Source organism: Rhodamnia argentea, chromosome 8 (assembly GCF_020921035.1).
Source record: "Rhodamnia argentea isolate NSW1041297 chromosome 8, ASM2092103v1, whole genome shotgun sequence".
In the NCBI taxonomy this organism is placed as follows: Eukaryota; Viridiplantae; Streptophyta; class Magnoliopsida; order Myrtales; family Myrtaceae; genus Rhodamnia; species Rhodamnia argentea.
In genome coordinates, this window is record NC_063157.1 from 9,449,160 (window position 1) to 9,476,591 (window position 27,432).

At 40.4% G+C, this 27,432-nt stretch overlaps 3 protein-coding genes across 10 annotated transcripts in view; 2 read left to right on the plus strand and 1 right to left on the minus strand.

Moving 5' to 3' along the window:
• LOC115736593 lies at window positions 1–25,498 on the minus strand. 3 transcript variants are annotated; one of them, XM_048284182.1, is made up of 4 exons: window positions 25,462–25,498; window positions 4,256–4,260; window positions 1,588–2,123; window positions 1–448 (listed from the first exon to the last, which is right to left on the minus strand). In XM_048284182.1, exons 3-4 carry the CDS (start codon window positions 2,098–2,100, stop codon window positions 401–403), a joined length of 561 nt encoding a protein of 186 aa, XP_048140139.1. In that variant the 5' UTR covers window positions 2,101–2,123; window positions 4,256–4,260; window positions 25,462–25,498; the 3' UTR covers window positions 1–400. The 3 variants fall into 3 exon arrangements, with proteins under 3 accessions (XP_048140139.1, XP_048140138.1, XP_030524222.2); XM_048284181.1 differs by lacking the exons at window positions 4,256–4,260; window positions 25,462–25,498 and adding an exon at window positions 4,019–4,071 and having other exon boundaries at window positions 1,588–2,126; XM_030668362.2 differs by lacking the exons at window positions 4,256–4,260; window positions 25,462–25,498 and having other exon boundaries at window positions 1,588–2,153.
• LOC115736588 (splicing factor 1) lies at window positions 4,159–10,676 on the plus strand. Its single transcript, XM_030668355.2, has 9 exons — window positions 4,159–4,305; window positions 6,067–6,390; window positions 6,957–7,082; window positions 7,163–7,202; window positions 7,282–7,364; window positions 8,275–8,352; window positions 8,449–8,502; window positions 8,639–8,773; window positions 8,908–10,676. The coding sequence occupies exons 2-9, from the start codon at window positions 6,094–6,096 to the stop codon at window positions 10,543–10,545; spliced, it is 2,451 nt and encodes an 816-aa protein (XP_030524215.2). The 5' UTR covers window positions 4,159–4,305; window positions 6,067–6,093; the 3' UTR covers window positions 10,546–10,676.
• LOC115736587 (E3 ubiquitin-protein ligase BRE1-like 2) overlaps window positions 19,078–27,432 on the plus strand; it is a 15,227-nt gene continuing 6,872 nt past the window's right edge. Inside the window, exons 1-12 of one of the 6 annotated variants that reach the window (XM_030668349.2) lie at window positions 19,078–19,415; window positions 21,698–21,859; window positions 21,982–22,082; window positions 22,260–22,447; window positions 22,599–22,757; window positions 22,932–23,125; window positions 23,203–23,286; window positions 23,410–23,529; window positions 23,610–23,793; window positions 23,879–24,039; window positions 26,511–26,582; window positions 26,708–26,784. In XM_030668349.2, the coding sequence (XP_030524209.1) occupies window positions 19,341–19,415; window positions 21,698–21,859; window positions 21,982–22,082; window positions 22,260–22,447; window positions 22,599–22,757; window positions 22,932–23,125; window positions 23,203–23,286; window positions 23,410–23,529; window positions 23,610–23,793; window positions 23,879–24,039; window positions 26,511–26,582; window positions 26,708–26,784 (1,577 nt within the window). In that variant the 5' untranslated portion in view covers window positions 19,078–19,340. Of the gene's footprint in view, window positions 19,416–19,658; window positions 19,690–21,697; window positions 21,860–21,981; window positions 22,083–22,216; window positions 22,448–22,598; window positions 22,758–22,931; window positions 23,126–23,202; window positions 23,287–23,409; window positions 23,530–23,609; window positions 23,794–23,878; window positions 24,040–26,510; window positions 26,583–26,707; window positions 26,785–27,432 lie in introns of those variants that run through there. The other 5 variants (XM_030668348.2, XM_048284179.1, XM_030668351.2 and 2 more) reach the window with 5 other exon arrangements.

Sequence of the window (27,432 nt, forward strand, 5' to 3'; positions counted from 1 at the left end):
TGTTTCTGGCATCTAGCAATTACATAGCAAACTAAACATCGCTAATTGGCATTTAAATTCCATCCATTTATCTGACTGAACAATTGACCAGATACAAAGACATCATCCTTGTCATGGCCAAAGGCCTTTGTAGGCCTTTGCCACCAGCATGTTTTGCATTGTTCATCTCGACACTCGCGGGAGAACACTTCATCCCCGGCTAGAGAAGTCGAAATTGAGATACGGGAACACTTTACTTAATACATAGTCCATCCTCACGGTAACACACACCTAATCAACTTTGTTGATATTCTATCTGTATAAGCCCCTTGGTCGTAGAGGCCTGAAAATGATGCGGTTCACAGCCGGAAAGTTCGAATTCATGATCCACCATAGGTATCCCAAAAATATCTGGGGATGCCTACTCTGTGATTAGCATCTGAACATCATCATCCACCAGGGTGGAAAGCTGCCAAGGAAAATGTGATAGCACTGTCAGCATTAATACCACAACTTATGATCATAGAAAATTGGCGGGATATCAAGAACATCAAGATTGAGAGGTTAGTATTAACTTATACAGAGCATTTATTTTCAACCATCCTTCTGAAAAGATATATTACGTGAGGAGCTGGAAGACTCGCCTGCTAATCACTAACTTAAAGAGTCGAGAGAAAGCTGAGTGTTACCCTCACGCAACTTTATTTCCCAAAAGAAATGGAATGATACTTGCACAAGTCAAATCTATAAGCAACAAAGAGGCCAACTTTAAGTAGGCCTCCTCTTGCTTGGTCAGTTAAATGAAACACTGGAGGGGAAATTGGACAAACTCTTAGTCGTGTAGTTACTTATTGCATGACCATTGACATAATCAAGTCAACTAACTGGTTGTACAAACTGCTGATAAGAGAAGAGCAGCTGCATGAATGAGATGCATCATTGGGGTCCTTCCCAGTGCTAAAATCTGTATCGCCACTTCCAACTTATCTAAAAGCAATAAATAGAAACTGGTAAACGTGATTTTCCCTATCTCCCTCAGGATTGAACTCGCGTTGTGCCATGAACAACCCATCAGATGGCTCATGCAAATAGGTGGAATTCAATCACTTCAATACCATGCTGCAAGACATCAAAAATTGATCATGGGACAAGCAACAATTCTGTACTTAACGAGCAACCAATTCTCTAAGTACTGTTCACTGTCCGCAGGAGTACAAGCAACTGCACAATACTATCATCTTCCTATCATTAGTTCTTGTATTCCCTCAAACCAGAAGCAATTCTTTGAAAAGAGATTCATCCTTTATCGGGTAATTTCAAGGAGGAAAAGTAAACAAAAGCGAATATATCCAAAAGATGATGTTTTTTTTTCCTAAGCAAACAACTAGCAACAGCAACTACCAGTCTCAAAAGCGACACAATCAATGTAGCTTCCAAATGCCATAAGACCCATCTGAACTCGAGAAGACATCAATCAAAACCCACGAAGGAACCACTAAATCAGCCCCAAAGAAATGACAGCAGATCAATCGCAACAAGTCCGCAAAAAATTCCAAACGGCGACACACGCATTTATGTATCCAAGCGGGTAAGCCAAACTAAATTTACCTCGAAACCTCGCTTCCACGACCCGCCGCACGAACCGGAGACCTTGTCCCGGCAGGAGCGGACGGTCTTGAACTGATCCACGTCCAGCTTCTTGTTGATGATCCCCACCTGGAAGTAGATGGAATCGGAGGGGGGGAGGTCGACCCTGATCTCGTCGACGTCAAGCCAGAAGAGGAACCTCTGCACCTGGATCCCCTTCAGGTCGGTGATGGAGCCGTAGCTGAGCTTCCCGGTGACCAGCCGGTCGTAGTAGACCAGGTAGTCGAACTGGACGTAGCAGGGCTTGTCAAGGACGACGGAGAACTGGCCGTCGTTGGAGAGGTTGTACGATCGGACGGAGTCGGGGAGCAACCCGCTGGGGAGGCCGAACTTGGGGAGGAGCTCGTGGACGGTGGGGGGGCTGGGGCTAGGGCTAGGGTTAGGATTAGGGTTAGGGTCCGAGAGGGAAGGGGCAGGGAGGAAGGCGAGGAGGTAGACGAGGGTTAGAGAGAGAAAGAGAGAGGAACCGGCCATTGGAGGACTGTTTGGTGGACGGATTGAGAGAGAGAGATTGGTGGGAATGATCGATGAATTGACCATGTCCGCTGGATTTATGGGGCGAGGAGATGCTGTCGTGTGAGGTTTTTAATGGGGACGAGTCAAAGTGGTGTGATGACGAAGAAGACAAACCAGACGGCACGTGTCACCGTCCACGAATATTCCACGCCGGCCATGGACCGTGACCCCCAGGCCATGGACCAGGCACAACAGCCCACGAGCGATCCGATACGGCCGGACACATGATCGAAGACGGCCAGGCGCCGCTCTCGATATTCCTGGACAATCTAGAATCGCCCGGCGGGGCGGGGCGGGGCATGCAATGATTCAGCCATAGGGGGAGATGGAGAGTCCAACGAGAGACAATCCATGTAAAAACAAAGCCTACAAATCTAAACGCCTAAGATAAGACATATGAGATAAGGGGAAAAGGACGAGGGCTACGGAACTCAGGCGTCTCCATTCTTGTACAAGAAAGGAGGCGAGCAATAGTAATATTTCTCTCCCACGAATTGCTCTCCCTACTATTTTTCCCCGCGATTCAAGTGGGTTAGTGAGCATGAGCAATCAATCGATCGATCCTTGGGCAAGGGTTGACTTAAACGATCCATCGATCCCAAAGAGCCTAAGTTGCCGGATGGTCTTGATTCTGACCACTGGCCCATGACATTACGCATCTAATGGTTCAAGTTTTATTACCAATTCAATTTTTTTAAGGAGAAAACAAATCATTATTTTATATTGAGATAAGCGTATTGAAATTCCTAAAATTTATTGCGAAAGTACAAATGAGTTCTCTATTTAATTATTTATGAGGTTGTCTAGACTTAATTGCATTTTTTTTTTAAGTTCTAAAACTTAATTGCACTTTTACGGCGAGTTTTATGACTTTTAATGTACTTATCCTTTATATTTATCTCTGCGAAGTTGGCATCTTACAATAGATATTTTCCATGTACGAGTGATAATCGACTAATTAAAATACGATAACATATGTACATTTAAATACATATTTTATTCATAGCGATATAATATCCTATCTAATTATATGTTAAAAGGGTTTAGAGATGCCAAATACCTCACACCTCCCATTTTCAATGCTTTCTTTGATCATTCATATCAATTTGTCTCCCATCCCCCCCTCCTCTTCCTCTATCTTGTTGGTTTTCATGTTAAGCTTTCACTTCTTTCTACGACTCTTTAGTGTTTTAGACAAAGATCTAAACGGATTTATTTTAAGACACGGAGATCGTGTTGAGCTGATTTGGTAACGTTATAGCTATATGGAGTAATTCTCGGCTTAATTTCCTTAAAAAGTGCCAACTTTAAATAGGGTCTCAATTTTGGTCAGATCATTTTTTTTTTTTTTAGTATCGTAAGAAAAGCGCAAACTTTTTGTAAAATCCGGCACTCATTAACGTTCGGTCCATTAATACCGTCAAAGGCCCGTAATGTTGTAGAAAAATAACGTGTCTTGTTAACGTTCGGTCAAATGATGTTATTAAAGGTCCGTCATGTGGGTGTAACATGTCGATTCCACGTCACCCGAATTTATCGAGCAAGACACACTCAATCAGTATATATCAAAAAGGATAAGAAGGGATGATCGATGCTGACCGACCCCCCCCCTTGGACATCATTATCAGTACTACACGCAAAAAGGAGTGTTCAATTTGAGCCATAACTACTGATCATTTTGAACGAGCCTGCTGCCGGAGCTCCATCAATGTGCTAGTGCGAGCAGAGCTAGGATAATCCTATATTGAGATACGGGAGCCTACGCCGCGGATGAACTGTGGAGGACCGACCGAGGCGTTCGAACCCATGATGAAATACTGCGCGGCTCGGCGAGCTGCCGCGTTCGCTGGCCGGACACATTTGACTCGTGGGTGGGGAAGAGAGAGAGAGAGAGAGAGAGAGAGAGAGGGTGTCTTGGGCTATGAAGAAGCCCAAAGTCAAGAAAGTTGGGAGGGCCCGCTCTGAATGATGCCCTAAACGAAAGAATATCGGGATTGATAGGAATAACCCAGAAACCCTCTTCCTCTATTCGTAGAGAGAAGCATCTCCACTTCAACGCACCCAAACTCCCTCAATCGTCAGCGACTCTTCTGCGAAGCTGTGAATGCTGGGCTCGGCGTGGATCGGCATCTCTCCCTTCCTCCATCAGGAGCATCTCGTCAGGTACGTTTCATTGTAGTTCCAGCCGCGCGATTGATTCCCAGTGATTTTTTTTGTACCCTCTGTCACTGAAGGCTTCTCCGATGTCTTACGTGGTGCGGGAGTGTTCCGACAGTCTTCAGGTTTGAGCAGTGGCTGTAAGGACATTGAATTAGTTCCCTCCGGCTGTGTTCGGAATTACCCTGAACTGGGAATGTGAAATTTCGGGGCTTGTTTATCGGTTAGGAGTCCCTTTGTCGAAATTTGAGTGGCGGTATTAGTCATGGCTTGATGAACGTGTTTTAACTGGCCGAGCGGTGCACTTTCTGTTGATTTGTGTTATCAATTTCGATGGGCTAGTCTTAGTGGGTTAAGCTGTTTGTATCTTTTTATGAGGCAACGCGTTGTCAGAGGTACTGATGTGGATTGGGACCTGGGAGCATGACTCGATGTAGAGAATGATTTGAGAAAAAGTAGCTGTGGATATTATTGCTTGCTTTGCTTGTTTGCACATATTTTGTGATTGGCTTGAATGAATTTAAAAAAAACTTTGCTAGGGTCTTGCGTGTTTGTGATATATTGTGAATTTGCAACTCCACCTTTTATTCCTTTTTTCGCAGGACTTCATTGTTCGTAGGGTAGAATAAGCACACTTGAGTAGCTGACCTTCACGTATGACTCGATTATTGTCACTTTTGCAATCACCACTTCTATATGTAGATTTTGCCTATGGCCAACGGATGAGAAGTAGTAGGGATGTTTCTGGGGCACTCTTTCAATTGATTACTACGTGTCCTCCAACATGAAAAATGCTTGAGCTAGAATTAGATGTTTCTTAAACAATTGCTGGCCTAGGAAAGAACTCCTGGTCCACAACTCTTTTCAATTGTTAATCATCGATAAGCTAAAGATTCCTTCCAATCCCCTTGCTTGTCTGGATGGATTTGGTTGTGCTTTTACTTTTTCAGTTTGTAATATGGGGGGGGGGGAGAGAGGGAAAAAAAAGAGGGTTTTTTTTTTTCGGGGGGGGGGGGGGGGGAGGCAATCACAAGTGGATGGAAGAAATACAGCATTGCTGTAGGTTAAGGGCAAGAATATCATTTTTGGGACACTATGGATTTTCTGAAATCACAGATTGACCTAGGACTCTTCCGCTAATAGCACTTGTTACTAAGTAACCACATGATTAGTAATTGGAACGCTGATGTATGTCCAGAGCCCAACTAGGAATAATAGTATAGTAATAGTGTTCGGGTTTGGTGATAGGAAAACTTAAAAGTTGTTGCAAGTTTTTCTGAATCTGATATATTTATATTTGTATACATGCGTATGTATTTGTGTGAGCAGTACACCTGAAGGGGGGAAAAGTGGGTGCCTGTACAAATACAAACAACACCCCCATCACATGATTGCAAGCCTCATTTGGATTAAGATGTGTCAGTTGTACATTATATCTACAAAAGAAAAAAAAATAGTGTCCTATCAAATGAGTGCTCATTTTGGTAGTTTTAGCACCTTCTTTGAGATGTAAAACAAGAGTTTCTCAACTCGCATTTCTTTTTAGCTTGAGAGAATGAGCCATCCATTTCCTTGAAAGGGTCCTGAATAGAGGAATTCCGTTTCCAATGTCTTGAACCTGTAGGAATACTGGCTTTACAGTTCTTTTTCTTTGACTGTATAAGTGATTTGTCTATCTTGGTACTGTATGAAAAAATTTGCAAGGTGAATTAAGTTGAAGTCTTTTGAGTGCTACCATCTTATGGCTTTTTTTTTTTTTTTTCAATAGACTCCAGTTCTTCCTTAGGAGACAGAATGAACATGAAGGTTGACCAGTCATCTGATATTGAACCTGCTGGATTAAAGATGGGAGGGGCTTCAGCAGCATCAACATCTAGCCCCAAGGTCTCCATGTTCAAGAAATCTGGTTTTGTCATTCCAAAAAACAAGTTATCAGGTTCAATGGTTCCCATCTTTAGAGGAAATAAGAAGCTGGGTGGTGGTGATACAGCTAGTGAGGAAAGTGGCAAACAGGGGCAGAGGAAAACAAAATGGGGACCTGACTTGACCCAAGATGCTGCAGTCAGGAGAGCAAGAGCCTTGGCCTATCAGGTATTGCAGAACATATGTGTTGATGATTGTTGTAATCTTCTCGAATTGATTAATCTGAAGTACTTGCATAACTTGTATAGGAAGTGCGTATTTGAGTACTCATTTAACTTCAGTGCTTCTCATTCTCCTAAACCCCACTTTGGAAGAGATATCTTTGAAGATTTCAATAGCATTTATGGAAGTAGGGTTGGAGTTACATATCACATCTCAGAAAGTAAACAAGAAGAAAAGCCATGCTTGTTTTATCTCCTTAAACTGATTTATTTGACATACTTGCATATATTTTGTCAGAAGTGTGCATTTGTCCACATTTAACTTCTACACTTCGCAGCCCCAAAACTCTCATCATGCTATTAAAGATTCTAATTCTATTACTGAGAGTGGGTTGGAATCTAGCCAACACATCTAAGTGAGAGAAGATGACTTGTTCCTGCGGAAATTGAGCATTTCCTTTTCTAGTTGGTGATGTGTTGGCATTATCCACGTGAGAAGTACACATGAAAGTTTCCTATTCCAGGTGCCACTAAGTGATATTGCTGCCTGTATGATGGCACAATTTTGAGCAGACTCGGGTGGACCAAATTACAAAACAACTAGGGTCGGGAATTTTGGAGATTGATGAGAATCTGGAATCACTGTCAGCAGCTGAACAGCCTTGTGAAAGATCTTTTAATCATGTCCTTGACAGAGAGGTATGTGTCGACTTGCTTATGTGGTGATTTAAAATCCCTTTGTTAGTTGCACTCTAACACTTCTCTTCATTTGTATGAAGTCGACAAAATTGTTGGAGCTTGAAAAGCGGGAAGCTATAGGTCTGGTTAAGAGAATCCCTTTTGGTGCATGCTATCTTCTGCTTCTATACAGATTGATCATGTTGTTCATTTGTAACAGGCGAAATCCTCAAGTTAAATGCAAGTTTCAAGGCACCACCTGATTATAAACCCCTGTTGAAAGAGGACAGAGTGCTCATTCCTGTAAGTTTGTGCGGTGTGCGCGTTTTTCCAGCCATTCCCGTTCTCGATACATTCGACCAAGCTTCTGTTATATATGGAGTGTATGTGTGAGCGTGCATGCGCTTGAACATATAGACATTGGCCAGAAGTGGATGTTCCAAGGCCCCTCTCAAGAATGATTACTCATTTTTCATTAAGTGCTGGTGCAATATATGCTACTTAGACTGTCCATCTAAACATGAAACTGCTGCTTTAAAAGCTAGGGTTGATCGGTTCTGGGTGGTTAAGTCCTCGGCCTGGAACTGGGAACCAACCGTATGGCTCCCGGTTCCAATATTTAGGAACCATGTACTGGACCAGTAAGGACTGTTCCGGTCCTGTTCTTCGGAAACGGGAGTAAGCACATTTATCCACCTTTTGTTCTCTAAATGGTCTTAAGAGTAAAAACGGCATCGTGTCTTTTTCCTTTCAGATCGATATGGAACACCTTTTTAGGATGAATAAAAGTACAAAAGACAAAATAGAGATCCCACGTCAATAAGGAAGCAGACATGCTACCTTTTTGCTTTATAAGATAACTAAAAGTTAAAAAAAAAAAAATAGAGCCCAAGTGTGAGATCCCATGTCGACTAGCGGGAGTTCCTAATAGTTTATTTATTACTGTAATGTACTCAGGGCTCTTAGATAAAAAAAGACAAATTTAAGGTGTTGAACAGCGCTGGTTCCAAAAAATTGGAACCGGACCGGTTCCGGCCAGAACCACCCAGAATTGGCCGGTTTGGTCCAGTTTCTGGGTTGGATGGGAACTGGTGCTCACCCCTATAAATAGCTGATTGGAGCAGTACAAATCCCAAATATTTGACAGAAATTTAAGAAAATGTTCCCTTTGTCAAGCCAATTTCCTATATCAAGTGTTATCTTGTTTTGACAGGTAAAGGAGTATCCTGGATACAATTTCATTGGCTTGATCTTTGGGCCTGGAGGTGATAATCGAAAGAGACTAGAAAAGGTAAAAGAGAATTTGATGTTACACTATGTGAACACTTGTGGATCTCTCAGGATTTGTAAAATCGATGGAACTAAGTGCATGTGAATCTTTATGTAGGAAACTGGAGCTAAGATACAGGTGTATGCTGTCAAGTCTGGGACCAGGGATAAGGTAAGTTGTTTGGAATTACTATCTGTCGTCATCATTAAGATATGCACCGTGATATTTATCTCAGCGGTTAGAAGTTGAAGATTTAACATTAGTTTTGACAGAGCTGCATTGATGGCCTTATTTCATTTTTCTGCAGGGTGAAATGATTTCAGCTGATGGAAATGATTCCCAGGGTTCTTTTGAAGAAATAAATGTGCATATATCTGCTGATACATTTGAGAAAGTTGATGCAGCAATGTCCGTCATTGAATTGCTAGTAACATCTGTATCTGTGAGTTTCATTTGTTTTATATTTCGTTACAATCCTTGTTGTTCAGTATGTGAAGCTTTACCTTTTCATATCATGTGTGCTCTGCCATTCTTTTGTCTGGTTGTGTTGTGGTGATTCTGTAGCTTTATGTGTAGGGTAATCCTGCTGCTGCTTCTACAACATCTGCTTCGAGTCCAGCTGAGAGCAAGAATGTCCCCAGTTATTTAAACTCATCTTCTGTGGACGCTGTTCCAGTAACAAGTCGGGGACACCTTGAAGATTTTATGGGTTCCTCACAGACTCCTCCTCAGGTTCAGTTTCAATATTCAAATCCATGGTTTGCCAACACCCCCCACAATGCTCCAGCAAATCAATTTCCTGGTTTCATTCCATCACCAAATGCTTCAGCACCTAGTCTGAATAGTCCTGGCCATCAAATGCCTTCTCTCTTTGGTCCTCGACCAGCTCCTCTAGCTGCATTTAACTCCTTATCTCAGAGTCCATCTCTGCTCCCGCCAAGACAAAATCCATCCTCTCAATATATGCAAAATTCAGTAATGATGCATCCTTCTGGTGTTGGTCCTCCACCAAGAAATTTTCCTTCATTTCCGCAGGCTTCATTACCGGCTCCACCAGTTCATTCAGCTCCTATGCCCTTTTCTGTGAGCCAATCGCCACAAACCAGAATGCTAGCAATTCCTTCATTTCCTCAACTCCCAGCAAATGCTACAGCAGGACCACAGTTCGATCGTCCCTTAGTACCAGCTGGGGGCCCTAGCAATATGATGCAGGTGGGTCCACCCCCTGTGCCCACATCCATCAACCTACAACCAAACATTGCGTCTTCGGCACCAATTACAAATGCTTCAGCTGGGAGCACAAGCTTGATCGCAGGTCCTACCTACCCATCTGCTCAATCAACTCCATACTCGATGGCTGTGTCAGGGAGTCGTCCTGCTGGTGTCCCTGTGTTCTCTTCTATGCCACCACCGATGCCAATTCAATCTGCAAACAGCACACAAGGGGCACTTGTCCCTCGTCTGACAATGAACCCTTTTCCAGGATCTCTGCCAACCCCTTCACCAGTGCCGTCAGGATCACCTGCCCTGTCTTTTCAGTCAGCCCCAAGTACTTTCACTGGGAATATGCACAATTTTACCCCCATTAGATCGCCAGCTAATGCTGCTCCAAGTCCACATCGTCCAAATTTCGGGGATTTCACTTTCCAGCCTCAGCAGCCGCAAGGCGCACTTACCTTCTCTGGGCCAGGAGTACAAACTCCTTTACCTCAGCCTACCTCTTTCCGCCCACCTATACATGATTCTCAACCTATAACGCCTGTCCTCCTAAGGCCATCAATGGGAGCGCAGACAGCTCGACCTCAAGGCGGCCCATCCCCAATTCCATTTCCAGGAGACCTGTCGAGATTTCCCTCGTTTCCAGTGTTGGGCCCCACACCAGTATCCCAGATGGGGCCAAGGAACATGAATCTGGCAGCCCAACTTCCGGACCTTGCTGGCAGTTTTCCCTCCAGGCCTGGCAATCCGATGGAAGCTCAGAGGACCTTCCATGGTCAAATGAATCAACAGCCGAGACACCACTTTATTCACAGTCCATCTGCCTTTCCTGGCAGACCGGCCCTAGGCCCTGGTGGGAGGCAAATTTACGATCCGTTCTCACCGACCTCGGCTCCTAATGCACCTCAGCAGCACGGAGGGAATCCAGCGATTGGAAAGAGACAGGAGAATGACCCCGAGTATGAAGACTTGATGGCCTCTGTTGGAGTAAAATGAAGGAGTTGCTCTTTCAGTGAAGCGCTGACATTAATTGTGAAAGCAGAGTAGCATCATCATTACAAGTGTTTTAAGTGTACTCCTTTTCGCTTTACAATTTAAATGCAGGTATCTTGTATTGTACTTCCGTACTTACTGGTGTTTCGAATCTCCCTCAGTGTACTCCCTGATCAGCCCAGAGTGAGAAATTATGGGGTGATTAGCAATCACTAGGTCATTGTCCTACGTGTCAAGCGTGAGCTTAGTTGGCTCCATTTAAAGGATGATGCGTGTCCCAGGACATCCACCATCCGAAAAAGAAAAAAAGCAATTTGTTTCTCTAGCTAGCTGGCGACTGAAAAAATATTGAGCACAATAAATGCGGACATCTTAAAATTCTCTCTCCTCTTTTCAACTTTGAATGGCCTTTTACCTTCTTGGGGGACACATTCTCTCTCTTTTTCTCCATCGCCTCTGCCTCTGCCTCTGCCTCTGCCTTCCCCTTTGCCAAAGCCCTCGCCGGACGCAGCTGTAGTGGGGCCATAGAGCCCTGCTGGTCGCAACTGCTAGGTCTCGAGCCCCCTCCGCCTCCGGAGCCCCTCATTGGCGGCTACGGTTCATCAATTCCTCCCTCTCTGTCTCTCTCTCCCTTTCTCTCTCTCGAATGATCGAGCACAAGGTCTTTGCTCGCGTTTGTCTCTTGGAGACCCTTAGCGATGTCTATTGTGGCTGCACATCTCTCTCCTCGGCAACTTTTGGGCCTCCGTCCGGTCGCGTCCCTCGGGCGAGCTTGTCATCTCGCATCACCCCCGTCCACGATCTCGACCACTTTAATTCTCTCGGATGTTCTACTGTATGTTATGGTTCTTTACAAGATAGAGATGATTCTAAATTTCATGATGACATGGCTCATATAGTCATGGTATGACATGGGTCGTGTAATCATGGTATGATGTTAAGAAATGGCCATAATCACGTGGATGTATAGTGGTGCATTCATCCTCGCCAATGTAGAGGACACCCGTGATGAATAGGCAAAGTGGCATGTCAAATGGGTATGTGTGATTCTGCTTCCCATGAGTTGGTAGTAACAATGCCTTGTAAATCAAGACGGTCCTGGCCAGTGACGAAAATGAATTCATTTGTGTGGATTGATGCAATATTGTGTGATAGTCTTAATATATAAGACGTTATCCGTTTGTACTTGAATGATTGATCTTATGCAGAATTGTTGATCTTTCATTGATATGTCATGATATGAAATATTACTCATGCACTCATCATTAGTTGTTATGTCCCCGAACTCATGTTGTTGTTGTTGTTGTTGTTGTTGTTGTTGGTGGAGTGGTAAGATGATCTTACGCTTTAGAATTAGGGATTTCATTTACTAGACCTTGGCTCATTCATTTATTTTTCGGATATGTAGGATGGCCCTTCTGCCGCCACCGTTATTTGGAGCCCCAGCGCATGTAGAGTATACATATGAAGTTGTGGTGTTGCTCAATGTAGTTTTTATATATGTTAAGTGTACTACTACGGTGTGGGTCGACATGAGACTTGCTGAGTGGGCTCCCCATCGGTATATAGCTTGGTATACTGTTACGGATTATATTTGGGTGGGACCGCATAGAGGCTTCAACGGTCCTCCAAATTATGTTGCCGATGAGCCCTCGACTGGAGAGGTGATTGATCCATAAGTACGGTCGAGTGATGTACATGCAAACTTTTGGATCGATGGGGGTGTAGTAAACGGAGATAGGTGCACCGAACCCTCTTCTTAGGATTGTGTTCTTTTGTGTGTGGTATGATACTATGATGTTGTTGGCTATGTTGTCATATAAAAACCGTATCATGTACATTTGGTAAACTAGTGGTACAAATAACCGATGCACATATATATATTATTATATGCTGTGATTATGGTTCTATTGCTTCTGCATGCTCATAATAATTAATTAGTTAAAAAAAAACACGTGTCACAAGTGATGTTTTGGGGCGTCACAAGCAGAGGCAGAGGCGATGGAGAAAGAAAGAGAGGATGTGACTCCGTTGTTCTTCTCCGAGTGAGAAGGTAAAAAGGCCTTTGAAAGTTGAGAAGAGGAGAGAGAATTTTAAGCAGGATTTGAAATGCGCGCATTTATTGTGCTCAGTACTAGAGGAGAGAGAAACAAATTGTTTTTTTTTTCCCTTTTCGAATGGTCCATGTCACGGGACACGTGTCATCCTTTAAATGGAGCCAACTAAGCTCACGTCTGCCACGTAGGATAATGACATGGTGGTTGCTAATCACCGAATAATCGCTCGCCAAGAGTAAGGTTTGAATGACTAGTTATAGGTAAGGAGTGTGCCCTTCAATGGAGAAAATAGAGGTTGATGGTAGATTTGATAGAGAGCATCATATAGTTCTTCTAGTTTTCTCGGTCTCCCCCTTTTCCCCCCACTTTTCTGAGGCAGTCATTTGGTGGGATCATGTGATACTCTATATCCTTAAAACAGTATTCATTTGAGCCTTTTTTTTTGTGTGTGTTTATTTTCCTTTCTCTCTTTGACGTAAAAATATTTCATAGGTTTTTCGGGGTATTCTATGGGACAGAGTTCCTTTGCGCCGCCGACAACAATGTTTATAAATAAGTGCAGGCATTTACTTAAAATCTATAAGTATGGACTATGTGAATTTGATGTAAGTATTTAGCTTATTTTAACGTGTACGTGCACATTTTTAAAGCAAGATTAGACAATTTAATCGTGCTGGGCGATGTCTTATTCTTTGTTATTGCTCCTAAGTTTCCATTTCGCACATGACGTAATAAAGAATTTGAGAAATGTAAATAATACAAAATTTAATAGTGTAGTTCTGCATAACTTCACGTATTTAAGATGTAATAAGAACTCATCATCGTGCGAAGTGAACATAGTTTAAGCCTTTTTATCGTTGGAAATGCTCTTAATGTATCTCATATTTCGGTGAGAATCCCATAGTTCAATATCCTGAAAAGTACAAGTATCTCCGTCCTTTAGTGTGATTATTAAGGGTTAAGGATAAGGTTTATTAATGCTGATAACAATAAAAAGACCCACGATGAGAATTGGAGGTATTATTATTTCTTTTTATTCACGTGATTTTTAAACGCCACTTGTAAATTAACATTTCATTTTGAGGCATTAATCAACGGTCATAACCTAGGGAAAGCTTACAAGGGAGAGTAAATCATCTCCCATGTTGTGATGCTCAGAGTCTTACTTTACTCACAAATATTAAAAACAAGAAGGTGTCTTCGCTAGGGATAAAACAATTCATTCACATGATTAAGGCCAGTTGATTTTTCGAACTTCCCCAAAATAATATAAGACACGAATCTTTTCTGCCATAAGGAGGTTTTAGAAAAAGAAAATGACGCATTTATTACGATTTTCGCATGAGATTAAAAAGTCTCGGGCGCGTTAAAATCTATCTCACTAATTGCCGCGTTATTTGGTCTGATGTCTAGGCGAAACATCGATCGTCTATTGAGTAAGCTTGCTACCGGAGTTCCACCACGTGCAAGTGAAAAAAGCCTAAGACAGGGGCGATACATCTATATATGCGTGTCTTTGTCGAAATAATTGAAAATTTGAATGGACAATTTTGTCAGAAACTATTCAATTTTTTTTTAAAAATCAATTATAAGGGAAAAAAATATGTGCATTGGTAAGTCGTAAAATTATCACGAACGTACATTTGAGTCATAAAGCATGCAGAAAGTATAATCAAGTCCTTAGCTACGTCCAACTTGAGTGATGAAAAATGCTGTGATTTGTTTTTTAATATTTTCTCTCTTCTACGTGGTGATGTGTGGCCAAATGGTGAAACATAAGGCCAAAACCATATCATTTTGGTCCAAATATGATTTTTATGTACATTTTATTTAAACAAAAAAAAATAATTAAAAAAAAAAAAAGAAAAATTGAAAAAAAAGTTGAACTAGTGGTGGCCCTTGACTATGGCTAGTGAGGGAAGCTAGCCCCTGGTCGGTGAGAATCGCTGACCTGTTAACCATTCCCACCAATGTCAATCCTAACACTTCTTTTTTATTTCGTTCTGATAATAAAGTTTATAAAGAAACATTAACTCAATATATTACCATTGAACATTTACCATTTATTACTGGTGAAAAATTTGGTTTGAATTTTTTGATAAATGCTGCATGCACTCCGCAAGTAAAACTTGTTCCGAGAACTACTCTTAAATGTTGACTTTTTAGGGTTTATAAAAAACAAAAAAAAAAGGTTTGCAAACCACCCACCTGGGTGGCGACACTGGTTCGCGCACTTTTCCTCTCGCAAAAGGTCGAGTGTTCGAATCCCGGGGGCATTGCGGGGTGACTTAACCGGTGGCACGTGTGTGATGGCTAGCACGTGTTGTTCCCGGGGTTTACCCGGCTGCCGGTTCTGCGGGGGTTCCCTAGGTTACCAAAAAAAAAAGGGTTTGCAAATTTTTTTTTTGCGAATTTCAATGGACGTGTGCATATAGATAGCGATATTTGAAGTGATCCTTGACAAATCCATTATTATATGGGTATCACATGTCATTGGATAGGTGACGATTGGAACATTAAAAAAAGTACTTGCATTTCTAGTGTTTGATGAAAGGCATACGGCCGATAATATTTATAGAATAATTAGCCAATTTTTAGAAGAATATAATTTGATTAATAAAGTTTTTTCAGTTGATTTTGATAATACCGCATCAAATATCGCTTCCATTCCCAAGTTAGAAAATATTTGTAAATCCTCTTTTGGCGGACAATTTTTCATATTAGATGTGATTGCCATGTTTTAAATTTATGTGTACAAGATGGTTTACGAACTCTTGAGACTTTTCTCACCCCAATAAAGAGTGTAATTAAATTTTTATGGAGTCGTCTTCAAGTTATGAAAGAATATGGCATATTTTGTAAAGCATGTGCACAAAAATAAAAAAGATTTCCAAAAGATGTTTCGACTCGTTGGAATTCTACCTACGAATTGCTTCATCAATCTTTTGCTTATAGAGATTTATTATGTGCGTTTATGTCAAATAATGTTTCCGAAATTAGTCTATTCCCGCAAGATTGGGTTGTTTGCAATTTTTTTTTAAATTTTTTGAAAGTTTTTAATGATGCAACTTATACTATATCTGGTATTTATTATCCTACTATGCCTTTTTTTTAATAGAGTCTATTAACGTTGCTGATGTTTTTTGTGAATATGAAAAAGATGCTCAATTACCTCCGACTATTATAGCAATGAAAGCAAAATGGTTGCATTATTATGCATGTATTCCTCTTGTTTATTTGGTTGCTATTATTTTCGATCCATGTACTAAATTAGATGGTTTGTATGATTATCCGAAGGATTATTATTATGATTGTTTAAATTCGAATGAAACAGTAGATATTAAAATTATACAATGATAGGTTAAAGATGCTATAGTAGCGTGATATAATGAATTTTGTAGTCGATATGATTTAGGTGATAGTGGATCTTCTCAACCTAGTGCCTCACAAAGGGAGACGAGTGGTGGACTTAGTAGATGGTACAATCTGCTCATTAGTAAGCAAAAAAGATAAAAGGGAGCAACATATAATATTTTTGAATTAGAAAACTATTTAACCATTGCTTTTGAGTTACGTGATTCCGAACATAGCACGGATTTCAAAATTCTGGAGTGGTGGAAGACTCATTCAACTCATTCCCATCCATCGCTCTCATCGCAAGACAGATGTTAGCAACCCCTTCTTCAACAGTTATAGTTGAACAAGTATTTAGCGTTGGATGATTAATTTTGGACGATCGCCGTTCAAAATTAAATTTGGATGTTATGGAGGCTCAAACTTGTGTCGATAATTGGACAAAGGTTGAATTTCGACAATAAGAGTTGGATCGAGACGATGAATTCTTCAATGGTGATAATGGAGATATCACCGCTACGAGTATCACAACGGGTAGAGACGATTGACGATGAGGTAAGTTGAGGTTATCAAAGGTAAAAAAACTACATAGGCTTTAATTCTTCTATCCCCAAAAAGATATGTAAGCGCTTAATGATAATTCATTAAGTTCAAGCCCATTCACTTTTCCCTTTTTCCCCCTCAAATTTGATTACAATGTACAATTTGATTATAATTTATTATTTATTATTTAAAATTAAATTTAAAATTCGGAATCGGAACCGACCCTTGAACCGGCCTGGAGCGGGGACCGCCCCTTCAAGGGCTGGTTCCGGTTCAAGCATGGCTACGAACGGGAACCGGTGATTCACGGCTCGTGGCCATGTCTAGGTATGGGTGCTTAATGAAAGCCATGACATAGTTGTACTAAGGCTTAAGCAAAAAGGCATGCACTTTCGTTTGTTCTCGGGCCATTACCGGGGGTTTATTTTATAGCGAATAAATTCTTGTTCTTGCCCGTCGGACGATAGAAGATCCGTTGGAATCTCTTTCCTAGAGAAGGGAGGTGTGGTAGAGAGGTAATAGCTATTGAGGCTGCTAGCCGTCCTATGGACTCAATGGAAGCAGGGGTTGTTGCACAGTTGTGATTCCGCTTCTACTATAAAAGAAAGGAAAGGATTTTTATGAAAAGAATGACTCTTAGTCGAACCTAAGAACTTTTGATCTTTCTTTGCTTAAGACAGAGGCTCGACCGAGCCATTCAATGGCATGCTGGTGAACATGTTGACTCCGAAGTTCAAATTGGTATTGGACATGTCATTTGAAGAGCTGCGAAAGGCTAGTGCTCGCAGCAGATTGTATAAGTTCAAGGAGTCTGATAGTCCAGTACTTTGTGCTCGTTGTCACGCTAAATTACAAGGGAGTGTACCGAGTTAGCATGCGATGAAGATTTAAACAAAAAAATGAAAAGATGTCAATTCAGTTGGATAGTCCATCGGTCCGATTCTCTCCTAGAACTGAAAAATTGACTGCTTGATTATGGATTTCATTTTTAGGAGTCGGGGATCAGACCGAAGCCCTCTGGAATTGAGCCCAATCGACCGATTTGGTAGATTGGTTCATTATGCTCAGCCTTAGCCGCGACCCTTGCGACCCTTATTAGTGATTGACAAGGGTTGCTGGGCCCTACCGGTTGCAATAAAGAAAAAAATTGAAAAAAAGAAAACAAGGAAAAATGAAATAAGTAAACGACAAGAATGTCCTCGATGAGACCTTTCTTTGAAACATCGATGGTACTTGAGGCTTTTATTTGAAATAAGATTTATTTCAAATCCTTATTTAAGAAAATAACGGCATTTCAAAACCTTATTAGAAATTTTCCCTAAAACCAAATTTGGACCGGAACGTCGCAGTTTTAACCACGTCCTTATTGTGTAGGAAAAAGAAAATATTAGAAAGATCTACCTAGTTGACAAAAGGAATTCTAATGCGCATGTCCCAAAAACTTCGAGGGTAAATAAGAGAAAGGGAATTTTCGATAAGGGCCCGAAGTGCTATAATTTTTTCAAATAAAAGCATGGCGTGGATTTTATTTAAATAAGTGCCGGATGTGCCCTCGTTATCTCAAAGAAATGCCTAACCAAGGATATTTTCGTTATTTACCTTTCATTTAGTTTTTTTTTCTTTTTTTAAATATTTTTTTCCTTCTTTACCCCTTCCTTCGGCGAGAAGGAAGGGAAAAAAAAAGAAAAAAAGGAAAAAATTATAAAAAGATAAATAACAAAAATACCTCTGATTAAGTTTTTAAAAAATAAAAGCACTTCAAACTTTTATTTAAAATAAAATTTATTTTAATCTCTTGGCAAAAGAAAATAGAACATTTCACGCGTTTGGAATTTTCCATAAGAAAAATAACGGCAAAAAGATACTTAGAGTGCCAATATTTATATATGACGCTTACTTTGATACCAATATTTTTAGTTGGTTCACTTAAGTCCCCATTAAGAGAAAAAGGATCACTTGAGTACTAATTTCGGCCAAACAATCTACATGGCATTTTATCTATTTTTTAATATTTCGTAATTTTTTTTTATAAGAAAGATTGTACACGTGGCAAAAGAGAAAGCCAAAAATTTTAAAAAAATTCTACGTAATATGAAAAAAATTAAAAATAAGCTTCATGACTAAAAATTAAGCTAAAAACTAAGGGAAAAAACATCGGAGGTTGCAACGGCGAGGGCTTACATAGCCCTCGCCGCCACCACGCCACCACTATTGATAATGATCGGTGAGGGTGGGGGATGGGCATACGGAGTCGTCGAGCCCTAGCCGGTGGCCGACGACCCCTGTCGATGGGAACCTTTGATTTCATTTTTCTTATTTTTATCTTTTTTAAGCTATTTAATTTATTTTAATTTTTTTAATATTATGTAGATTTTTTAAAAAATATTTTGGCTTTTTTTATTATAAGCCTCGTACGAGTAACGTGAAATTTTCGGCGGTTATAGTTGGAGTTAACACTCAAATAATTATTAAAAAAAATTAATAATTAAGTGATAAAAAAATATTAAATACTAAGAGGAGTATTACACAAACATCGACACTCCAGTCCTTTTTCCGAAAAAAATAACTGAATAAAACCTAGAAATGAGTTTCGTCCTCGTCGGCAAGGCCGTGCTCTGCGCTTCCGCCACTCGCTCTTTCTTCCACCGCTGCTCTCCAGCGAGGGACTGCCGACGGCGGACGTCACTTGCCAGCGGCGGACAACCGCCGCCACTCGCCTTTCCAACGGTTCCAGACTTCGAGCTCTTCCGTATCAAAGTCGGATCGCCCTCGTCCTCCTTATTTAGGGCTTGAACTAGAGCTCTCTCGCCACCCTAAGTTCCTTTCGACTGAAACTTCAGTCGAATGGAAAGTTCAGAAGCTGAAGAGCCAGAGAGGAAGAATCCTCAGTCGAACACTTCTCCTGCTGATAACCGCACCGTAAGTCTCTCCCCCTCATTCCTAAAAAATTTTGCGAGCGAAGAAAATGGCGGTAATCGGTGATTTCTTCCTCCGTATGGTGTTGTTGGTGGAAAGAAAGAGCTCTTTTGGCCTAGTTGAGCTCACTTTGATGAGGAAATATGATTTTTTTTCTTTGTTTAGTTATGATAGGAAATTCCATTGAACAAATTCTGATTCCCCGTTCATTTGGCTTGGTGCGGTTTTTTATCGGTCATTGTTGCTGGTTGCTTATACACCAAAAGGAGTTTAACAGGTGAAGTTCGAGTTCGGTTGGTGGTACTTGTTTTTTGTTGTTAGGAGCGGCGAAGCTTTTGTGTGTTCTTCATTGGAAGCTCATTCAATATGGTAGTTTTGTAATATGGAAAGTGGTGCACTCACCCGCTAGCCCCTGAGAGATGAGTGACAATAACATATTCTTCCTCTTAATGATTCTAGGTCGACTCCTCAATGGGCAATATTGGCGTGATCTATTACTAACCCCTGGTCATATCGAGCTTATGAAATACAACTAGTGACCACTTTCTAATCTTCTTAGGCTAGCTACTTGACAAGGAAGAAGGTTCATATATAGCAGGATAAGAGATTTTGGCGTTTGTTGTTGTTTGGGGTTGGGGGGGTGGGGGGAGGTGTGGAGGGAACATAAAATTGAAGAGAATAGGCTTAACAGCACTGTGAAAGTAGTAATGACTCACACATGTCAAGGCATATGATTTGAAATTGTGGAAAACATGTGTTAAATTACTTGTTAGATTCTCTGCCTTCCATGTGGAGACATGGCTTTGTTGGAGTCACAAACTAGCATCAATGTAGACTACACCTATTTTGAAGCCTTAGTTCTTTCCAACATGACTGTATCGTTGCAATGTCACCTTTCTAGAGCCCCATTTTGACCCTTGCAGATTAAAAGATGCAGGAATGAGTGAAAGTAAAGGGTGATGCCTTTAGGCTGCCTTGTTTGGAGATTTCTACTAATAGAAGCATATGTAGTTACTAGCTAGAGGCACAGTGTCATGGGCCTATATTTTTCTAGTCGAGGACAAGCTTGTGTGGCGCCTGGTGGAACACCAGGTCAACCTTTCCTTGGTAGATCGTTACAAAATGTCGAATTGCATTATTATGAGCAATTGAAATTTTGCCCCATCGAACTTGAGCATTTAAGCCTCCAACACGCACCCCACCCCCACAGCAAAACCCAATTCCAGCTATTTTGTTGCTTTCTCATGTCCTGCATCATTGCCACTCAACAGGACTTATGTGAATGGACAACAGTCACCCGATAGAATAGACCTGGCCAAGAATAAAATTGAACTCTTCTTTGGGTACTAGGCCTTTGATTTAGCATTAATGCCTCCTGCTTCACTTGGAAAGAATTGGAAATATGATAACCAAGAAGTAGATCAAGTCATGGTCAATCGCAACTGAATTTTTTGGATAATTTACAGCTAGGTAACTCTATTTCTCAGTGCCTTTTACCTTTTTTTTCGTAGATAGAAAGGTCTGGTTGAGAGCATCAAGGTGGTACATACATATCTTAGAAATACTCATAATGAAGAAGCCTGGATCTCTTGTACAAGCCAAAATGTCTTGTACAATATGTACAACAAAGTCGTACTTTGAACTATACCAAAAGGAAGAAAAAGTTCTAACTCAAGTGCGTTTCTTACTGTCTATGCACTCTGATTCCTCTCTGATAAAAGAATCCAGATTATGAAGATATCTCTCGTAGCAGGGGTACTAGAAGTTCCTCTTTGTTGTTTTCTATTATGAATTTAGATGACAAAGGCACACCTCTCTTTCAAGAGGATTTGCGGCATGTCAAGCCCTGGCAAGGTTTTTCGCTTTGCATCGAATTAAACCACATGCTCCACCGCTTGTGCGGGCCCCGTCAATTACTTTGAGTTTATCAGACAGCTTTCTTCCTTGCCTTGGAAGCCTATACACCTTACCAAGCCCACGGCTCGTCCTCAGCCATTGTGATTAGAATCCCAATCTGCATGATAAGATTGTAAAACCAGTGATTACAGACACAATACATTGTCGCAACAAGAGAAGGTTCTATTCTTTAAGTCATGTTGTTCTTCCCCTTCTCATCTAGGCTTCTATATTGGTTATGGTTGTTCACATGCTTGATTGTCATCTTAGTGGATGACTCTGATGCTTTTTAATGCTATCAATTATGTGAGTTCTTTTTTTTTTTTGCGCCTTCTGTGATGAGAATGTTGGCTCATTTTCTTATACTTTGAGCAAAATTTGATCCACAGGTTGACGCTTCTGTTCTCCATTATGAGAACCAAAAACTTGTGCAGCAATTGGACATACAAAAGCATGAGTTGCATGATCTTGAAGCTAAAATTAAAGGGCTAAGGGAGAAGCAAACTTCTTATGATGACACATTAATTAAAGTGAACCAACAATGGAATCAGGTCAGTTTTAATAGTTCATGTCATTTATGTGTGGGATTGTGCAAAGTCATCATTTGTTATCCTGGAATCTGTTTTCTTCTGGTGAATTAAGGAGGACTTCTTTCCTTTTTACCAATATGTAGTTGGTTGATGATTTAGTCCTTTTGGGAGTGAGAGCAGGAGGAGCTCAAGATGCTTTGAAGATGTTGAGTGATGTGGAGGATTGCCGTGGTATGCTAAGCAGGTTCCTTGCTTGCATGGAACTTTCAAAATGTGATGTTTAATCAGCATTTAATAGTTAATCATGTTCATATACTGCATTGAGTTAACCAAACCTTGCGACACCGCATGATGTAGATTGACTTGGGATTTTCTTAGGTTCCATACCGTCATCTCCGCCTGAGGACATTTTTTTGTGTAGACTGCTACAGACAGATTCTATTGCAAGCACTTCTGGTGATGGAATTATTGAATTTGTTGAAGAAGCTCTTGCTTTGCGTAAGTTGTTGACGTCTGAATTGATGAAACTCCTGGAAGACACTATTGGAGCTGAGAGATCGAAAACTATGACCATGTTGCAAAATTTGCAGGCAAGGGTTTCTGCAGAAGGTTGGAGAAACTCTCTATATGTTTTCAAATTATGAGTAAATCTCACGTGAAATTTTGTCTCAAGTATTATATCCTTTTAGAGTTGTGGACAAACCATCAGATTTGTCTATCTCCTGCTTGACAATCAGTATTACATGGTGTTGTCCTACAGTACTGTTGTCAGAGATCGATAAAATGATGAAAGAGGAGGCTAAAAGTCTGCATGAAGCCATAGATGTTCTCCACCTCAAGCATAAAGAATACGCTGAAGACATTCAAATCTATGTTAGAAGTCATTCGGAAGATGCGTCTGAGATTAAACGCGTTGAAGGTTTTTGAGATTTTTGCCGGGAACGTGATTGTTTTTGTGAATGTTATCAGTATCACTTTCTGTCTACTGATCATTAAGAATGCTCGAAAAGAGAGAGTTTGCATTGCCGTTATGCAGCTAGTTGCAATAGCAATATGTCACTCTTTACTGTTTACATGTTTTGTTCATGAAAAGGTGAGCTGGAAGAAAGCATGGCAGAACTAGAAGAAAGTAGAAGGAAGCTTATCAATCTAAGAATGCAAATGGATGTTGCCTCTGGAGCTCATAGCCCTGCTGCAGGTTCTGTCCATGGAAATTCATCACCTGAAAAGCCGGGAGATAAGATGCTCTGTTTGCGGGAATTAAAGGATTCCATTGAAGAAAAAAAGGTCTCATAAATTTTTAAAATTTTGATTTCTTCCATCTACCACCTTATATTCTCTCTCACTTGTTCATTGTTCCAAAGATTTTGGCAGCTGATCGACTTTCTGAGCTTCAAGATGCACGGGAGTACAATGCAACTTTGGCAAAACAATTGCAAGATGTTCAGGTGTGTAGTTGTGTATAGTGAAAACTGTTTCTGGGTTGTTGATATCCTTTTACTACTAGTAGCATGTCAAAACTCCTTATATTTTAAAATGACAAATTGTTCCTTGGCTTTATGGTCTTGCAGAGTGAGTTGAAAGATGAAAAATATGTGCTTTCATCTCGATTTTTCTCTCTGGTAAATGATCAGCTCCAGCATTTCAATGCTGAAGTGGAGCGCTACAATGCATTAACTGATTCACTGCAGGTTAAACTGCTTTAGTTTTTTCAGTTTTACTTTCTTTTATTAAGTTTCTTCTCAAAGGCCTCTGAAAAGTGTAGTTTCAGGCTGACAGGTCCTTTGTCATAAGAAGAGAGAAGGAACTGAATGCTAAATTAGAGTCAGCAGATGCTGCTAGAAATGCCATTGATACTGAGTCTAGGCTTGGAGATCTGGAGCTTCAATTGCAGAAGTGCATTAGCGAGAAAAATGATCTTGAGATTAAAACGGAAGAAGCTATTCAAGATTCAGGTTCATATAATTGACATTTGGTTTTGTTTCTGGTTTGGTGCTATGCCTGCCATCTGGCTAATTAAGTTATTATCATTTTCTGAAGGGAGAAAAGACATCAAATCAGAGTTTCGTGTAATGGTGTCTGCTTTGTCTAGGGAAATGGGAATGATGGAAGCACAGTTGAGCCGATGGAAAGATACAGCTCATGAAGCACTACTGCTACGTGAAAAAACCCAGTCGCTAAAAGCTTCTATAACTATGAAGGTATTCTAGAACTGAGAGTAATCACTTCAATTTAGTTTATGAATTGTTTCATTGGTTTGTGTAATACTGCTCTTGGATGATTTGTTGTTGGACTCGTTCTTTAGACAAGTAGAAAAATTTCCTAAGTGGGAACAAATGCAAAGGGTTGCCAAGTGTTATGCAAAAGGGACTCCATGAAACGAAGGAGCTCACCAGAAAGATGGATGTCATTTACAAGACACAGCTCTCTCTCTCTCTCTCTCTCTCTCTCATGTGAGCCTTGCCACACTGCGCACTCCAAACTCTATTGACAAACTTCTCTCTTGTTGCCAACTACAGTGGTACTCTTACATGGAATTGCAAGCTTTCATGTTGGCGTTGTTTGCCATATCGACTTATACATTGATTTTCGCGCTCTTGATCCTTGTTTGACCCACTATGGATCTTAATTCATTTTTATTAGTTGTCCTGAGGATGAGCTTTGGACATTTTATTCATTTATATATTTATTTAAACATGTTATTTCGTGATGTAGCGTCATCTGAGAAGACTTTGCCCTATTTTCCAAACAATGAAGGGGATGGGAAGGGTCGCCTCACCAAAATGCCCCTAATTCATTAAAACTGCACACACAAGCACCCATCAACTAGTTGGAGAGAGTTGTATAAATTTCCTCAATCCTTATATCATGTTGATGCTTGTTGAAACAAGTTTTTCTCTAACCTTGAGTAACTTGCTTCCTAGAACTGCAAATCTGAAATTCACAGAAAACTTGTCTGGTGCGTTTTGGCTTATAATATATTCACTTACGTCTAGAACAGTTTATCAGGATCACATGTATGTGCCATGTTAGAGATATAAAAGGGGTAGAATGGTCTTTGGGTTATCTAGGGTTTGTTATGTGTATATATATTGAGTTTTATTAATAAAATATGTAGACATTCTCTCTTTACATGGAAGAGTAAGAAACAGAGTGTTGTTGCCCATTCTAGTGCTGAGTCAGAATATAGAGCTATGACACAAGTGACATGTGAATTAATGTGGATTCAGCAGCTGCTGACTGAATTAAGCTTTAAGGCTTCGGTTCCTATGTTTCTCTGGTGTGATAACAGGGCAGCAATATATATAGCTTCCAATCCTGTGTTTCATGAGAGAACAAAACACATTAAGGTTGACTGTCATTTTATTCGAGAGAAGCTCCATAGTGGAATGATTCTTTCCAGTTATATTAGGATTGGTGACAAACTTGCAGATGTTTTTATTGAACCTCTGGGTAATGGGAGAATAGGATATATTTGTAACAAGCCGGGCATGATTGCTATTTATGCTCCAGCTTGAGGGGGAGTGTTAGAGATATAAAAAGGGTAGAATGGTCTTTGGGTTTTCTAGGGTTTATCGTGTTATATATATATATATATATATATATATATATATATATATAAGAGAGAGAGAGAGAGAGAGAGAGAGAGAGAGAGAGAGAGAGAGAGAGTTTTATCAATAAAATATGTAGTCATTCTCTCTTTACATGTCGCACAGTTCATTATCGGCATATGTGTGCAAATCTCTAGCTGATGATTTATAGGTGCACATGTCGCACAGTTCATTATCGGCATATGTGTGTAAATCTCTAGCTGATGATTTATAGGTACATGTTATGCATACAAATTCTTCAAAATGAGATGCATTATGCTTTCATTACTGTTGATTTGTGTGCTTCAGAGGAAGTGTTTGTGTGTGTTATGAGTTTGGAACCCCTGCCGGAGCTAAACTGCCAGATTTTTTTGAACAATTCTGAACATCAAGAGGATACTGCAAAATCTTACTTCTATATCCTTTTGGCAGACAAATGACCCACCGACTCTCGTTCTTTGGACCAACCCATGACCGAACAAAAATGGGTTCGTCATTCGTGATTAAACATTTGTGGTCCTATCACGCCCCTACTTAACGGACGTTTCCTTTCTCTTCCCCCAGATTATAATCAAGGATTGCTGTTTTTGTGTGAGAAAACTTGAATGACATGCCACATTTTTGTTTCATAGCTTACTGTTTTTATAACATTCAACCACCTTTGGTTTGTCAATCCTCCTCACGTCTCTCTGTGCTGCTGGTTCAGTTTCTCAAATTAATAATGTTTTATTCAAAAATCTTTTGACTTGATTGTAACTTATGTGAGAGAGTGTGGGAAGACATTTTTTATCAGCTGTATCAGCTAAATCCAAGTGGAGGAGATGACTGTAAATGTTTGGTGGTTGTGAAGAAGCTTTTTCTACGAATCATTCAGATTCCATATAAGGAGCCATTTCTGGTGAAACAGAACTGGGAATGGGAATATTTTTGCATGTTTCATGTGCAGACGTCAGAGGGAGGGAGGGACGGGATGGGCCAGGCTCTGGGGGGGAGTCTCAGTGAATAAGTATTTGAGAATCCTTCATCTTGTGTCTCTAGAGTAGCTTTCATTGGGTCTTTGACTGGTTTATCATTTGGTGTAGTCTGATGAGCGAAAGAGGTTAGCGGACCGATGTACTAAACAGGAGGAGAAAATCAAGTCCATTAAAGAATTGGTAATCTATTTCCTCTTCTTCTTTAAGTTTTACTAAGACATCATTATTATAATAAACATAAATACAATGTGAAGCTATTTTAGCGAGCCTGAAGTGGTTATTTGAACCATTATGATCCATTGCAGATCGAGAAGCTACAGAAGGAAAAACTTGAACTTCAGATCTTTCTGGATTTGTATGGAAATGAGAGTTACGACAACAGGTAAGCCGATTTAAAGCTGATCATGGGGTTGATAGAGAATGGATGTTCCCTTTTCTTAGATACAGTTGCAGCTTGCTGTATTCTGATACTTTCGGGTTGCTTTATGATATTCAAATGCATTATTTCTTCCATTTGGCTTGTATTTGCTCAGTCAAATTTACTTGCATTTATGGAACACTGGCTACTGTGATTGCCTCACCTCAACAGATGCTAAATTTATAAAATAGCTAGGTATTTCTCTGATGAGTCTCCATTTTGTCTACACATGTAGCTTCTTCTTTTAACTTTGGCTCTGCGCTCATAGTTTCTCTAGTTCTTGTTATTGAGATTCTTTCTTGAACCTTCTATTATTGAACTTGACTTTTAAAATTGCTTTGATCAGGATAAAATCCCCAAGGAGTATGTAGTCTGGCTTTTTCCTTGCTTTTAAGTCCTCATTAATGCGTTATATATGATTTGACGAGAAGTTATTAAGGCCATAAGAAATTGAACTTTCCGCTGTAATTTTACTGAAACAGGTGATATTGTAAGGCGTTTTGTGCAGTCAGGTTAAGAGATCTTCTGATTTGACTGTTGTTTGAGGAGAGATGGGGACTTAAGCACATTAGACAAACAACAGGAGGCAGAAGCACTATAAAAAGAACATAT

What these genes read in the sequence shown, in the direction of transcription:
- LOC115736593 (XM_048284182.1), bottom strand. Translation starts at nt 2,100, where the DNA reads ATGGCCGGTTCCTCTCTCTTTCTCTCTCTAACCCTCGTCTACCTCCTC. An exon ending in CGTGGAAGCGAGGTTTCGAG is followed by an intron (nt 449 to 1,587) that starts GTAAATTTAGTT and finishes TTTCCTTGGCAG; the next exon opens with CTTTCCACCCTGGTGGATGA.
- LOC115736588 (XM_030668355.2), top strand. Translation starts at nt 6,094, where the DNA reads ATGAACATGAAGGTTGACCAGTCATCTGATATTGAACCTGCTGGATTA. An exon ending in CAAGAGCCTTGGCCTATCAG is followed by an intron (nt 6,391 to 6,956) that starts GTATTGCAGAAC and finishes AATTTTGAGCAG; the next exon opens with ACTCGGGTGGACCAAATTAC. An exon ending in TGCTAGTAACATCTGTATCT is followed by an intron (nt 8,774 to 8,907) that starts GTGAGTTTCATT and finishes CTTTATGTGTAG; the next exon opens with GGTAATCCTGCTGCTGCTTC.